Source organism: Triplophysa rosa, linkage group LG17 (assembly GCF_024868665.1).
Source record: "Triplophysa rosa linkage group LG17, Trosa_1v2, whole genome shotgun sequence".
NCBI lineage: Eukaryota > Metazoa > Chordata > Actinopteri > Cypriniformes > Nemacheilidae > Triplophysa > Triplophysa rosa.
The window spans coordinates 3,797,945-3,814,640 of NC_079906.1; the positions used below are offsets into that span (position 1 = coordinate 3,797,945).

A 16,696-nucleotide genomic window follows, 5' to 3' on the forward strand; every position below is an offset into this window, starting at 1 on the left:
ATATTGGTGTAATGGCACATTTGACCAGCATTAAACAGTATGCTGCTGCACTTTAAAAATGTCTTTCGTTGATAACATTTTGCTGTCTACAGTTTGTTATTATTCTTATTAGTTGAAATAACCAATTAAACATAAGTATTTGAAGACAATGTATATAAAAGACAATGCACATTTAATGCTTTACCTAAGCTTTGGCTACCTACAATCAAGAAAAGTACTAGAGATGTATTTTGTTATTCTAAATTCTCCTGTATTAATGTTCTTTTCAGCTATGCTAAGACTGCATCTCTTAAAGCAGAGCACTGAGCACTCTGGTTAACATTTCAGTAATGTTTTACACACATACATGCTCAGGAGTCAGGACAATTTCTACAATCCTGCTGTATGTGAGCACTGCTTGTTTGGGACCAAATTACTTTTTATTTTTGATACATAATTTAAAAAATATATAAAACTAGTTATTTTATTTGGATTTATTTGTCTATCTTTTATCAGATTTACCAAATTATTTATGCTGGTCAATTAATAGTAAAATTAAACTGTTAGAAAACCTTGGGAGAAAGAGAATTTGGTGGGGCTCGGGGACCACTGCTGAAACTTTGAGTGGCTTCTCTCCTAACAGATGTGATCTCACTCCAAACTTTTGATAAAACTTGAGAGTCCTGATTAAGCATTTTCTGCTTTTGTTTCCAATGAAAATAATCATTAGGGGTTTTTGATGGGGCCACAGAGCCTCAAATGTACATTTGAACAGGTTAGAAAAAGAAATGGTATTTTTCCATCAAATCTAAGTGAATTATTCTGTCCTTAAGTGTCTAATGAACAAATATAGGCCCTACATTATAATACACTTATAATAGTCAATGTAACACACAGTTCACCATTGTATCCTAAAATTCTTATTACTTTTACAAATATCATTGCTCAGATGTTTGGGGGCTGTACTGCTGGCTTGCTTACGTGTACTGTACAGTGAGTAGGAAGTACTGCTGAGTCGATGTGCCTGTGTTACAGTGAATGGGGGGTACTGCTGGGTTGGTGTGCCTGTGTTGTACAGTTGGTACGGTAATTGGAAACATCAAGAGCAGACTGTCCGGCCTGGCTGCCTGGCAGCTACTTCTCTGATGGCGTTTGGGGACCCAAGAACGATTTTCTTTGACGGCTCCGATTCTAAGCCGTATCTTTTTGACACGAAAATGAAGTTCAGATACGGCTCTCCTCAGTCTCAAGCAGCATCCGATGGATTTATCTCTCTTCTGTCGCTTCCCCATATCGGCCAGGCCGATGCAGCACTTTCATCTGATGCGGTAAGACCAGCCTCCGCTTTTTTACTTGGGATATTTAGTTATTTATTGGCATTTGAAGCGTCATTTCTCAAGGAGACATCTGCGGTTACGTAAGAGCGGTACTGAAAGTCAGGAGCGGTGATGAACAGTATTTCATTCTGAAATACGCGGCGCGCTTGGCTGTACGCAATAAACATTCGCAGATATGTAGGCTAATACAAGCGATTTCTGTAATATAAGCAATACGTCTCTTTACAGAGTGTGTGTATGATATGAAGTAGGGCCTATTTATATGTTTATGCCGAACTGTCCGCAAAAGGGACAGAAAACACACAGCGTCAGACCCGTTTTGGTCAGTAGTTTTATTTGATTCACATATTATTCAGTCTTTGGTAATAAGAAAACAACAACGAACCAGGATAGCCTATAGGCTACAATAAGTAGGATATAATTTTAATATGTTAAAGTAGTCTTTTTCATCTTAAAAGTAATCTCCAGAAAGAAAACAAACATGCGAGATAGCAAAGAAAATGCAGTCAATGCTGATAATTAGACTGCAAATTTCACATTGCATCACCGTTAAATCAATTTGGCAAAAGATAAAGGCTTTCATGAAAAATTAACCTGGAATGACTAAATATTGTTCTGATGCAGTGATATTAATCAGCCAGCAATGTGATGGGATAACGAAATACACGCGCGCGCACTCAAACAAAACAAAACCTGCCTTCACGAGCTGCATTGAAACCTGTTAAAAGCGTTGACAAATGTCACCTTTAGCAAGTCGTATTGCCTGCGAAGACGAAGCTGACGCTCTTACCCAAAAGTGACTTAAATTTAAAACTTTCATGAGCTCATGCTGACCTAAAGGCTTAATTGAACCTTTAGCTATAAATTTAAAATCTTATAAGTCCTCTTTGAAAGGTATAAACACTTCCTCTTTACACATTAAGCTTTGTTTTATGAGAGACGATTATACAGTATTAACACGTTTTGTGCCAAAATAAAATTTAGAAAATAATACAATTATTGTGTCAAACCCATGGGCTACAGTAACAGGCAGGAATTGAGCTATAAAATACACAGTCGATTGCGCGAGATTTAAGACGGGTGTGTTTTGAAATAACGTTGTATAAAGTAGCAGGGGCTTGGATGAGGAGTAAATTCCGTGTCCTTGGAAACCAGGGACTGGGTTGCGATACCATCCACCTCCATTTCAAGACACGATGAGGTAATCATGTTTATTATTACATAACGTTTGATGTGTATTAAAGCGAATACCCGTACATGAATTTGAAGACTTAACGCCTCATTACCGAACAAAATAGTTTATGATATCTTGGTGTAAGATTGCGTTGATTGCCTTCAAATGCGCTTGTGATGGAGTCAATATTCCAGTCAAGTGATGTAGTCTGTTCTTTGCGAGTTGATAACTTTCTCTGTCAATTTGTCAAAGACGTACTAGGCTACTGATAAACACCGATGGATCTGATGGGCTGCTTGCTGAACTTAAATCGATCCATATGCTATTGGCCATATCAATGATACCGATCCTAAACTGTTTATAAATGGACTTTACAGTGTACAACATAAGACCCTAGGACTACCTGTAGGTTACTGATTTAGGCTTATTATAAAATGATTACTGTATACTAGACTGATTGTGTTATGGATGCACATGCATTAGATTATTATAGATTTTCAAGCAGACATGTGCCAAAATATTTACCAGAACATTTGACAAAGATTATTAGAGGTCATTTTTAAAGATTTTGTGCTGATGGGAATACTTTATTTGTCATTGAGTATGGCAAATACACTCAAATCAGTAGACCCTGGAAAAGTTCAGTGTTTTGACTAAGACACACTTAAAAATGAAATGCATGGCTGTTATTGCATTAGACAACAAAATATAAAACCAAACAGCAGTTATATTAAGTTAACATAGCACATGCACACCATTCAAGCCCAACAAAATGGGTTAAAATGATAAAATATTAGATTTGGGGTAGAATACTAAAAGTATGTTGACATTTGGACATTTAACATCTGCATATAAAGCTATTTAAAGCCTGTGCATGGAGATAATTGTCCTCTCTATATTGTATCTCTGTGTGTGTACACAGTCTCTATAAACATTAATCTTATTGCTGCTAACAGCCAGAGTCATAACATTCATTTTCTACTCTGAAAATGCAGTGCTGGTAAAAGAGTCTGATGGGACACATCCGTTACACAGTGAATTTAGAGAAAATGGCAACATCTCACCCCTGCTGCACTTTATCATCAGCATCTGTTCCTCTGTTTTTAAGATTACTCAGCAGGTTACCCCATCTGCTGTTTTAACTTTGTGATGTTATCCACTCCCTCGGATGGTGTTGGTAATTACACAAAACTAGTTGGTTGAATCTAGGCTATAGCAACTGTTTGCTTTGTAGTAAAATGTACACAAACCTGTAAATGATTTAATGCATAACATTTAACATATTTATCTGTTCTTTACTTTTTTATTGACCTGCTATTTGGGGGGATGTTTTCAGTTTATTTATTTTGCATAGCTTAGCTTAGTCCATACACACAACAGGCAGCTCAGTCTAAAGTTGTATGTTGTTGGAGTCAGTATGGAGACAGTAGGGGGGAATTACTCTATTGATCCCATGTGTTGCTCATTTTGCGAATGCTCAATATGCTGAACCAGCTCTGTTTAAAGAGGTCAGCGCCAGGGTTTTATAGATTCACTTCCAGTTGGGAGACTTGGGTCAATCAAAATGTAAGGATGATGGAAAATTTGCAGTTATGAGGTTGGAGTATATTATTTATGCACAGCTCTTTATATGGTAGGATGATTTTTTTGGATGACAAATCATTTTCTGCTTTAGTCATATAGAACATAATAGAGCTTATAGAAAATAAATGTATTAGGGCTGTGCAACATTGAAGAAAAATACGATATGCAATAGCATGCTAAATATGCGATATGATATTTTCATTAAATCAATTTAAATTGTATTAAATATATAAAAAATTATACCTGTATAACCCAAAGGATTGAACGACATTAAAGAAAAAAGCGATATACGATGCAATACAATACTGATTCAAGTTTGTAAATTTGAAAAACTAAACATATTATATAACCAACATACATATTTCACATTATTTCTGATTATTGATCATATTTCACACATCAGACACAGTCTCTCTGCTATTTGCGTCAACCTAAAACTTTGACTATAGACCACCTCTTCACAAGATGTAAACACTGGTCCAGAAGCCATTCCGGTTTCAGTTTTATTTATTTTTTAAAATCTCACATATATAATTAAAACTTAAAGATATTCGTTTTGATTTTGGTTCAAACATTTTGATTCGGTTAAATCATTTTTGTTCAAACATTGTGTAATGTTAAATAACTGGAACAGGAAGGTTTCTGGACCAGCGCTGGCTCAGCGTTGTTTATGTCATCCAAAGTGGTATATACATAACTTTTAGAATTTTTCAAATGATTCAGTTATTGCGTGCAAACTATTGCGATATGCATATTGCGATAAACACATTTCAATAATTTTGATATATTGCGCAGCCCTAATATTTATGATTCTTATGTTTAAATTTGTCTGTTAAAGGCCTCATTTTATGGATTCTGACATGGACTATGAAAGGCCAAATGTCGAGACTATCAAGTGTGTGGTGGTTGGGGACAACGCAGTTGGAAAGACCCGGCTCATCTGTGCCCGGGCATGCAACGCCACCCTCACACAGTATCAGTTGCTGGCCACACATGTGCCCACTGTATGGGCAATAGATCAGTACAGAGTCTGTCAGGAGGTGAGAAATAGCTGTTCTGTTTGGCACCTACAGTAATTATTCAGTAGTATTTTAATATAATTATTTCTGCAATACTGTATATACAGTATAGTACAATCTAAACAAACTAAAGATAAAATGTTGAAAATGCACATGCAGTTTCTTGGGTAAATCTCCATGCATGTGATAAGTGTGTCTCTCCGGACAGGTTCTAGAAAGGTCCAGGGATGTGGTGGATGATGTCAGTGTGTCTTTGCGTCTATGGGACACCTTTGGCGACCATCACAAGGACCGTCGCTTTGCGTATGGCAGGTAAACTTGTCATTTTAACTCTGTGTCTACTTCATAAGGAATTAGGGAGTAAACACACATTCTGTAGAAATGATTAGAGGGTTAAAGTACGGCATATATTTTTAATTGAAGTCTTTGTCAAATGTTTTTAGTATACCTACTTTTTATGTGTTGCTCTTTAGCATAAGGACATATGCTGTGCTTCTAAAACTTTGTATCTCCATATTTCATGATTTAAATTTTTTGCAATAAGTCATTGTTATTAGTCACCCTTTATGTTTGTCACTGTGTTTTGCAAATATCTAACCAATGAAAGTATTAAAAAGTACAGTGTTTGTTTTTTCATTTCCTGAACAACAATGAATTTGGACATCCGAGGTTTTGGAAGGACAATGTTGTACTATCTAGAGAAAAAAGTTATTGCCTAGAAATTGCTCATTAGCTCAGAAGATTTGATAAAGTTCTCAGTTATGTTTTCTTTTATGGATCAATTTTGTCTCAGATAATAATCAAAAGTCAAGAGAATGAAATACATACAAATGAGACAATGTACATTGACATATTATCTATAATTTAATAATCTATACATAAAACAATCTAATTTGGGAGAAATGTGAGAAATCTTGACTTTTGAAATTGCATTCTTTAGTATCTTGGCAAATCTGATATCACAGTATCACAAAATTGAGACTTTAATAGACTCTCTCTCATAGAAACTTATCAGGTTAAAATTTTAACTCACTCTTCTAAACTATTTAAATGCGTTTGGAGTGTCTGCTTAATGCATTGAAATGTAATTTTCTCTCCTGGGTTGGTAACAGGTCTGATGTGGTGGTATTGTGTTTTTCCATTGCAAACCCCAACTCCCTTTACCACGTGAGGACCATGTGGTACCCAGAGATCAAGCATTTCTGTCCCAGAGCTCCTGTTATCCTTGTGGGCTGCCAACTAGACCTGCGATATGCTGACTTGGAGGCTGTGAACAGAGCTCGCCGTCCACTAGCCAGGTATTATTCATTTTAAAACAGTTAAAAAGGAATATTCCACCCAAACAAACCTGCAATATTTGAATGGCTATAAATGCGAATGAATTAAAAGCAGTGCTGGGGAGAGGGACTCTCAGCAGTTTAAATGTTTTAACAATTTCTGACACAAAGCTATCAAGTGCCAAGATTTTAAACAAGTAAACAATTCCTTAAATGTCCTAAATTTTTCATTTTATTTCAGACCCATTAAATCGAATGAAATACTGGCCCCAGAGAAAGGACGTGAGGTGGCGAAGGAGCTAGGCGTTCCCTATTATGAGACCAGCGTTGTTGCACAGTTTGGGGTTAAGGACGTTTTTGACAACGCTATACGTGCAGCCCTCATTTCCCGCCGTCATCTGCAGTTCTGGAAGTCGCATTTAAGAAATGTTCAAAGACCCCTCCTCCAAGCTCCCTTCCTTCCCCCCAAACCCCCTCCACCTATTATCACGGTCCCTCCCCCTCCGAGTAACATCGAAGAGCACCCTAGCCGCCTGTTAGAGGATTCACTCTGTGCTGATGTCATTTTAATCCTTCAGGAACGTCAGAGGATCTTCGCTCACCGCATTTACCTCGCCACTGCCTCCTCTAAGTTCTACGACCTCTTCTTGACTGAACCTCGAGGCTCTGAGGAGAACGAGCGGGAACGGGATAGACCGAGAGGGCCAACCCTTTCTGGACGCAATCTGTTTATGCGTGCTGCTAGTTTTGACGTTTGTGAGAGTAGTGACGACGGAGATAGAGTGAACTTGCGTGCCTGCACCAGTGACGGAACTCTGAAGGGTGGAGATGGTGATCACCGCGGTCGCCTGCTCCCCGCTTTGAGCCGTGCTTTCATCAGCATCCAAGAAGAGATGGTAGACGACCCTGTCACCTTCAACTCCCGACGGATGACTGTGGTGCACATGGACCCATCAATGCAGCCTGGTCCGTTTCGATCGGTGTTACGATACCTGTACACAGGTAAACTAGACGAACACGAGAAGGAGTTGATGCAAGTGGCCCACATTGCAGAACTGCTGGAAGTGTTTGACCTGCGCATGATGGTGGCTAACATCCTGAACGATGAGGCCTTCATGAATCAGGAGATCACCAAGGCCTTTCATGTTAGACGCACCAATCGGGTGAAAGAATGCCTGGCCAAAGGCACCTTCTCTGGTAAGAGGCATGTAAAGTGTATGCTTTTCTTCAGTACTGTATGACCATAAGTTTGTGACCACCCAACTGTATATAAGCTTGTTGAACATTAAAACCATGTGCGTTTAATAGCAAGCTAATCTCTCTTTTCCACTACACTTCAAGCCAAGGGATTGGATTACACCCAAAGGTGTTCAGTAAGGTTAAAGGAACACTCCACTTTTTTTGGAAATAGGCTCATTCTCCAACTCCCCCAGAGTTAATAAGTTGAGTTTTACCGTTTTGGAATCTATTCAGCCGATCTCCGGGTCTGGCGATAGCACTTTTAGCATAGCTTATATCGTGTGCTTAAGACCGGCGGAAAATGAAAAGTGATACATTTCCACATGCGAAATGCACTGCGTGATATCACAGCGCCTGCTGCGGCCATGTTACGGCAGCAAACTTGCTTGATTATTACGCCGGAATGGGAGTATAGTTCCTAATCATATCATATAGTACAGAAGAGTCAAGTTTTAAATAGGAAAAATATTGAATCTCTTTGGTCATTTTTGAACGAGATGCTACTGATCTAATTGGATTCAATGATCTATGCTAAGCTATGCTAAAAGTGCTATCGCCAAACCTGGAGATCGGCTGAATAGATTCCAAAGCGGTACAACTCAATTTATCAACTCTGGGGGAGTTGGAGAATGAGCCTATTTCCGAAAAAAAGTGGAGTGTTCCTTTAAGGGTTGAGCTTTGTGCAGGTCAATTAAGTTCTTTCACACCATATTTCATAAATAATTTATTTATGGCTCTCACTTTGTACTCAGTGGCACTGTGGCACACTGGTAGAGAAAAAGACACTTCCCATAGGACCCTTTCCTACATATTGTAATTTTACCGTTTTTTATATTTGCTTATCAAGGATAGAGAGTAGGGTCAGAAAACAACAATGGAGAAGAAGAGGAACAGGAAATGACTTCAGTCTTGGATTCAATATTAGCAAAGTCCCTGGGAAGTTGTGGCACTTGGGGGTCATGTTTGCAACGCCTCCTGGCAAGACTGAAGTTCTATCTACTTAAATGGGGAAGGTTTACCACTAGTAAAGTGTTATATATTTTGTTAACGTGTGTACGTACATTATCCCAGCCACCTTTTTGAGGTCTGCGCTGGTTGGCAAGAATCTCACTGAACTCTGTACAAAGCCCTTTTCTAAGAGAATAGTCAGATAGTCAAATCGATTGATGTTTGGCTCTCTTTACTGGAACTTATATGGACTTTGCTAAAGCATCCATATTGAGCGTTGCATAATCTGTAGGGCTCCATTTGTTTGTGAGGACTGTGAAATAAAAGATTAGAGTAATTTAGCATTTTTGTGTGTTGAATACATGCCAGTTAGCCTGATAACCGTAATCCAAAACTAGCCTTTATACTACCCCCTATTATCCGGGGCATTTCTGGTGTTTATTCATGCAGTCCCCTCACTAGTTGATTTTCTGTCGTTTAATAGTTTTCCTTGTAAATCTTTCTTTTTTATTGTTCGGATGGCACAATGCCCATCCTACCAGAAGACGGTCAATCATTTTTGTTTATATACCTAAAGCAAACTTTACCTCAAATGTGACATTGGTTTAAGCAGAATGTTCTATACATGCTATTTTTCCGCTTTGCTTCAGTGCAGAATGACACAGCTGACAGTCATTCACCCTGTAGAGAAAAGTAATAGTCCATATTTTGTCAGCTGGCTTTCTAAGGTTTCATAATCGTGTGCTTGTTCTGGTAGAGAGAACCGGGGCGAATGTGTCTTGTTTTTTAGCACTCGCGAAGGACATCATGCTGTCTTCTAATGCTGACCCTGCTTTTCTGTCTACTAACATAAACAATGAGCATTTCTATTTATTTATACTTCCCTCAAGCAGTTTTAACAGAAAAAAACAACACAAAACATTTTATTGAAATGTCACATATGTTTGTTTTCCGATTTCACTTGAAAATCAGGATCTTCATAACAATATATTATCGGTAGCCATGGCCATTACTGGTCAATTAATAATATTAATAATAAATCAGTCATTTTCCATCTTGCCTGGTCATTAGCGTCCATTGAAAACTCCACTAATGAGCACAAAGTGGAGCGTGTTTATGTGATATGTGGTTATTTATTGATGATCAATATAAAAGTGGTTTGAAAAGCTACCGAAAATGTATTGTGTTCTATTCTGAAGATGTGGTGTTCAAGTTGGATGATGGCACTATCATGGCTCATAAACCACTGCTCATCTCAAGCTGCGATTGGATGGCAGCCATGTTTGGTGGACCATTTGTGGAGAGTTGTACAAAAGAGGTACAGCACAGTCACAGTATGTTAAAGACAATAACAGAGGGGAAAATAAATAAACATTTAAACAGATAAATTGAATTACAAGTAACAGAAAATGTTAAATTAGTTCACTAGACATTTTACGAAGGCAGTGATTGTTGAAGTTCAATTAAAGTAATGCAAAAAAAATCTTTTGGTGCTTATGGTGTGGCCAAAATACTGTATACTTTTACCACCATTTATATTTGTTATATTTATAACTGCTTCCAAATATTGTGTTTTTGAATGTTATTGTTTTATTAACAAACATTTTTGTTATTGCATGTGTTGCTGTTTTGTCAGGTGCTGTTTCCTAACACTACACGTAGCTGTATGCGTGCTGTGCTGGAGTATCTCTATACCGGCCGCTTCTGCTCTCGTCCAGATCTGGACGCCATGGAGCTGATTGTACTTGCAAACCGCCTCTGTCTGCCTCACCTGGTGGCACTGACAGGTACACGAGAAAACACACAAATACACCGTACACAGTGTTCTGCACTTGCAGAGGTGATAATGTAGTTTGTAAATCAGATCTCTGATGGAGCTCAACTCTTTCTTAAAAGCCAAGATAGATAGTTAATGTTCCTAGACACAACGCAACAACCAGAAACATTAGTCTGTCATGTATGTACAAAGCACAACAATTGAATGTTCGATTGTATGTATGTGTTGTTTGTCTGTTCTAGAGCTGTACACTGTGACAGTATTAACAGAGGCTGCCATGATGGGAGCTGATATTGATGGAGATGTTCTGCTCTACCTGGACATGGCACAGGTATGTGTGCCGCTGATGTCATATGGACTTTTTTTTGTTCTTTTATAAATCAGCATACAAGTTTGAAACATAATTACAATTTTTGGGTTGAACTCTTACTATAAATATAGTACCCAGGGCCGGCCCAAGCTTTTACTGGGCCCTAAGCAGAAATTTATTTGGGGTCCCCCTGTGCCCCAGTACAATTGACTATTGTCAATGTTTGATTATTTGCACGCACACTTTAAACCTAACACACCCAATTCTATTAGTTGTATCTGTGTTTGGGATGTAGGAATGTCATAAAAAAACACATAAACATTGCATTACAAATGTATTGTGATTGTCAAAATAATTTGATTGATAATTTTATTACTTCCAATTTTAATTATGAGCACAAACTGTACAAAGGTTGTGGAATTTATTGTTCAATGCGTTTAACTATTTGCAAAGATTTTATTTTAAAAATCATTTTTATTTTATATTAACCACAACCTATTGACACCTTTTTAAAGCCACACAGCCCTTGAGGATGATTTAATCTTTTTATGTTTTTATTTAGTGTATTTATTTGATAACCATTAAATTAATTTACAATATGCACACAATTATTCTCAACCTTGTCCCAAATAAAATGCTGAATTGACAGATAATTGTAAATTACATGAATCATGTAAATTACATATTTTTAATATAAATCAGCATTTTGTCGATTGCATCAGTGAATAGTTCAACATTTCTATCGTTAAACTACATTTTCAGATCAAAATATATTTAAGTATGTATTTATCATAAAAAAACATTTTAGTGCCCCTTTTCTTTTGGATGGTAGAGTTCAAGGAAGGGAAGTGAGGTAGCACCTGAGTAAAGTGTAGTTTCTTCCCTTTGTGTTTTCATTTTTGTGATTGGTTGTCCCCATTAGTTCCACTGTGCTCATCAGTTGACTGATTGGTGCCTCCACCACATCTGCACCAACTACAACAGAGTCTGTCGCAAATTCCCTCGTGACATGAAAGCCAAATCAACAGGTATTTGCAAATTTGTTTTGATATAGAGATTCCATTCAACAATCTCTAGTCTCATTCTAAAATAAAATAATATATCGATACATAATGTTGTTAGGTTAAACAAATAAAGCCGTTGACGTCACATACCCTCTTAAAAATAAAGGTGCTTCACGATGCCATAGACGAACCTTTTTTTGTTTAAATGGTTCTATAAAGACCCTTTAACATCTGAAGAACGTTTCTGTTTCACAAAATTTTCTTTGCGGCGAAAAAAGGTTTATAAAAAGGTATTCAGATTATAGGTATGAAAGACATGGTTCTTTAAAGAACCTTAATGGTTCTTTGTGGAACCAAAAATGGTTCTTCTATGGCATCGCTGTGAAAAACCTTTTGAGAATTTTTTTTAAGTGTGTAAGCTATTTATCAAATTGTGAACAATCAAATTAAAATATCAAAAAGGCACATTTCCCCGATCCCCTAAATTCGAACAAAGCCATCATGGCATCCCTAACTGAACCTTATGCCCAGTAATGCATATTTTGTGTACTTTGTAAAACTATAGCGCTTGTTAATCGACGTCACACTGCGTTGAATGTTGCACCATCTTGGGAGGCTAGCTGCTAGTGTGTTCGATGTAGTGTTTTGTTTTTCTTGTTTGATTAGGAAATATAACTATGGTAGGTTGGTCTTGCTGTGTTAAAAACTGCAATAGCATTACGCAGAGTCGTTCAGGAAAAGCCCCCGGTTCTTTCACTTTAGATTTCTCCATATATCAAACAAAATAAGTAACGGTATATATCAAAACAATAATAGCAGCGGAGTATAATCCTCCCAAGATGGCGCCGTCACTGCAAAATGCAACATAGGGCGTGACGTCAGCTTCACATTCTCTATAGCTAGCTGTCTTATTCTATCTTGCAGAAAATCAAGAGTACTTTGAGAAGCATCGCTGGCCTCCAGTGTGGTATCTAAAAGAAGAAGATCATTATCAGCGAGCTCGTAGGGAGCGCGAGAAGGAAGATTACTTGTACCAAAAGCGCCAGTGTAAACGCAAGTGGCTCTTTTGGAATATACCATCTTCACCTTCCTCCAATTCTTCATCTTCTCCTGGTTCCTCTGCAGTCATCTGATTGACTCTCAGCAGTCTATAAAGTGGGATTTATTATAGGTTGACTTGGCCAAATTCTACACGTTTCCTTTCCGCATTTTTTGTTGAGCAAAATACCCAAGCCCTGCTTTCAGCTGCTGAGTAAGACAAGCAAAAATGCAACAGGACAAGTAAGCTAAAGCCACACCTGGCACATGGGATTTTTACAGATGAAACCAGCTTTGGCATCCTTCAACCTCCAGACAATCTCTAACGTAGAAAACACATTCAAACTTTCATAGCGTGAAATGCTAAGTGCTTTTTAGCTCTAAAGAACAAGATAGCAGGAACATTTTAGAGCAACCAGCAAACAACTGAAAAACATGAATTCCTCAGTGTGGTGGCAATCTACAATCAAACCAATTCTCCAGAGTGACGCTCACAAGATTCCAATGTTGGCTTCTTTGCAAACTACTGGTAATTTTAATGAATTAAATTTACAATGGGTTGTTTGAAATAACCTGTGGGGGTGCGACACCAATGGATTTGAATGCATAAGATCTAGAGGAATGTTTCGGGTTCAATATAACTTACAGTACGTTCTGTCTGCAACATCTGGCAAAACCATTGAAAATAGTTTTGACTCAAAGTTCACTATTGGTCACTATTAAAATGCAAAACTGTTTTATAAGTTAATTATTATGTGCTTACATCATACTTGAACGACATAAAAGTATAGGTTCAGTCAAAGTTTCATATCAAACAGGATGATTTAGACTTAGACAAAGTGCTTTTAGCAAGCTTCCATTTTTTGCTTTTAGTCCCTCCAGAATGCTGGCTCGCTTTCTGGAAGTGTTTTGCGGAAGGAGACCAAAACATTTTCTTTGGTGTTCGACAAATGCTGTCGAAAGAGCTTAGGTCGCCCACAACATTCCTTTAAATGAAATGGCAGTGACCTAGAATTGTGCACAACAGACATTTTGAAACTGCTTGTTTATTCTGCACACTGTGGTCTGTTTTTGGTAATAAGGCAATCTTTGTTCCTTCTTTCTGCATTTATCTTTCTGTCCTGTTTATATCTGACAAGTTCGGAAAATGAAACAGACATTTGAATGATTATAGGTTTACATACAAAATCAGCATTCACTCGTGTGATGTTACATAATCGTGTATGACAGGATGAAGTTGAGATCTAAATCAAGATCAAGAAAGTTGCATTTTATCTTCATAACAGTTTCCTCGAAAAAATAACCTCTAATATTGTAATCACATTCTTCAAAACAGGATCCCAAGTGAACAGTCACACTGGGTTTCTTTACAGGGAACATAACAGTGCCTCAACACTCCGGAGATCTAAATGTGTGGGTACTAGCTGCTATCTTTACCAAAGTTAGCTCGCAAACGCTTCGTAAGGGACATTATATCAAAATCTGCTGCAAACAAAAACAGCTGTAAGTTTGAATGCTCCCAAATAGCTTTCGGATAAGTTTCACAGGCAGGCCTGTGACAAAGCTATCCCATGATGCACCACAGCATGTCCATACATGTGAGTAGTTATTGTAGATTGCTATACTTGCTATATTTCAGAGTTTGATTCCAACTTTTCATAACATTAAAATAGCTACTAATAACTTAGTACAAATAAAGCAGTATTATGCATTGGGTATTTTTAAAAAGGTGCATTACCTTTCCACACAAAGTTTACACCCCAGAGGAAAAAAAACTCCACAAGCATGGTTCATATTGTAGACTTAAACTCTTTTGCAATCTGAATGTGTATGACCTAGTACACTCTCACAGCGACTCGCACATAGAATGCCTTGTAATAAAAAATTTCGTAAATAAAAAAAAGTTGTTTTTTTATACCCCAATGAAAAATATTCAGATGATCACAGTTCTCTCTCTTATATAGTTAACAAATATAGTTTAAATACAGATGGGCACTAAAATAACAATTTGCTGCATTATCAGCCAGTAAACTATCAAAGAATGTCTTTCTGCTTTAGTATCAAATTCAGAGCTGACCTGCATGTATTGGGCTGTTGTAGGAATATTGTTTTATTTTAGAAACCTGTATGTGTTCTACCAGGCCTTGAATGTAAATCTATAAAAAGAAAAAAAAGAAATGCAATGATTTAAGTTCCACTGTAATCCACTGGGGCAACCTGATCAGTATAATAACACATATCTTTTTGAAGACTTGTCAGTATCAGAAAGCATTTGAAACTACACTCAGGCACATTTGCAAACTCTTGATACGGTATTTTAAATTAAAAGACTTTATATGTTGTCTCTAAATGTAACAAGGTTTTTCTCAAAAACGTTTTTCTAAGAAACGCTAATTGAATTCTGAAGATTATTAAACATAACAGGCCATTACAGTAAAAAATAATAATGATGCACATATGAATGTATACGTGAGATATACAGGCTGTGTGAATGTACATTTTACACATTTTTTGTTCACATGATACAGATTGTAGAAACTCTTTGTGGGAAAATAAATGAAATAATTTATAAATAAAATAAAAGTTTGGAAGGGAGTTTATCAGACTGTTGAGTTTCAGATTTGTTGCTGCAGAGATGATACCCCATGCCTTAATGTAAAGGACACAATGAGTGGCATTGTGTTGTTCTTCTGTGTTAACGTGTAATTTAAACATATCCTCTGTGTACCAGGTGTGAATATACTACTCGAAAGGTTACGTGTAAAATCTTTTGTCATTCATGTGTGTTTGTTAAAGACCTTATTGTTGTCTATGCTGGATTGTTATGTTTTGGCTAGTGTATCGCTCACCTGTGGTTTTCTATGTGTTGTTTCTCTGTCATGTGAATGTGTTTAACATACATTGCCTTTCATTGCTTAGAACATGTACGTTGTGGATTGCATTGCTCATTAAATCAATGTGTAAAACTGTATATATTATGGGGTCCGAAAAGTCTGAGCCTATTGAAAGTCCAACATTCAAAATCATATTTAAAGCCGAAAACAGAGGTCACAGACTTTAGAACCCACAGTATATACAGAGTGGAAAAAATGAAATGGAGCAGAAAAAAGCGTGTATTGGAATTGTAAATGATTCGTTTTTAGCCAAGGTAAATGTGTTCCTGAATCTGTTCCTTGTTGGTCTGGGAACACTATTCCTGTAACCCAGCAAAACTTAGGTTGATAAGTATGATAAGTATTCCACTAAACTTAATTCTACAGTCTGATTGGTTGATAGAATATTGTTTTAAGACCAACAAGGATGTCGATCCAGAATCATGTTTTACCTGGCAAAACCACTAGACATGAGTGCACAATACCTTTTAAATCATGACTGCCTGGATATGCTGTGCAAAATAGCAATGCTTTGGCTTGCAATTTAAAAGCAAGAAAACAAAAGTTTGTTAAAAAACTAACAATAACGGTAGTGTATTCTAGCTATTCGATACACTGTGCCCTCTAGTAACCAACCTCTAGGCAGTGTCAGACACTGAAGCATGTCCTAAAATCTTTTACTTAGCTCTCTGGCAAGATAAAAAACAAACAAAAATGAAATAGGCTACATACAAAAATCAAGGGTTAAAGCAGATCAAGTTATTAAAATAATAAAAAAATATTTTCCTTTAAATCCTAGAACTCCATGTTTAATGAGCTCTAGGTCTTGCAAAGAAGCACAAACCAAACACAGCGTGAAGAGATGTTTTGCTAATAACGCAGAGCCAGTGTAGCAAAGAATTAATCAAATTGCTGAAAGCAAAAACTTGAATGTTTTCTCAGTATTAAAAGCTTGATATCTAAAATTTGTATTTTAAACAAGTATCATTTCCACAAGTTAGTACTGGGAAGGGATTTGTATGTCCAGGACATCTAAGCATGTGTTCTTGAAATGTGTAAATAATGTTCAATAAATACGAACTAGCAGTTTACACTTTGTGTTTGTGTTTTTGTCTCTATATTATATTGTAACACTAC

General features: G+C 37.0%; 1 protein-coding gene across 1 annotated transcript; it reads left to right on the plus strand.

Moving 5' to 3' along the window:
• The first annotated feature begins 1,007 nt into the window (after nucleotides 1-1,007).
• On the plus strand, nucleotides 1,008-16,642 carry rhobtb2a (Rho related BTB domain containing 2a). The gene is made up of 10 exons (XM_057356409.1): nucleotides 1,008-1,307; nucleotides 4,913-5,114; nucleotides 5,302-5,405; nucleotides 6,206-6,391; nucleotides 6,612-7,567; nucleotides 9,757-9,875; nucleotides 10,194-10,344; nucleotides 10,577-10,665; nucleotides 11,567-11,672; nucleotides 12,573-16,642. Exons 1-10 carry the CDS (start codon nucleotides 1,240-1,242, stop codon nucleotides 12,779-12,781), a joined length of 2,190 nt encoding a protein of 729 aa, XP_057212392.1. The 5' UTR covers nucleotides 1,008-1,239; the 3' UTR covers nucleotides 12,782-16,642.
• The last annotated feature ends 54 nt before the right edge of the window (nucleotides 16,643-16,696 follow it).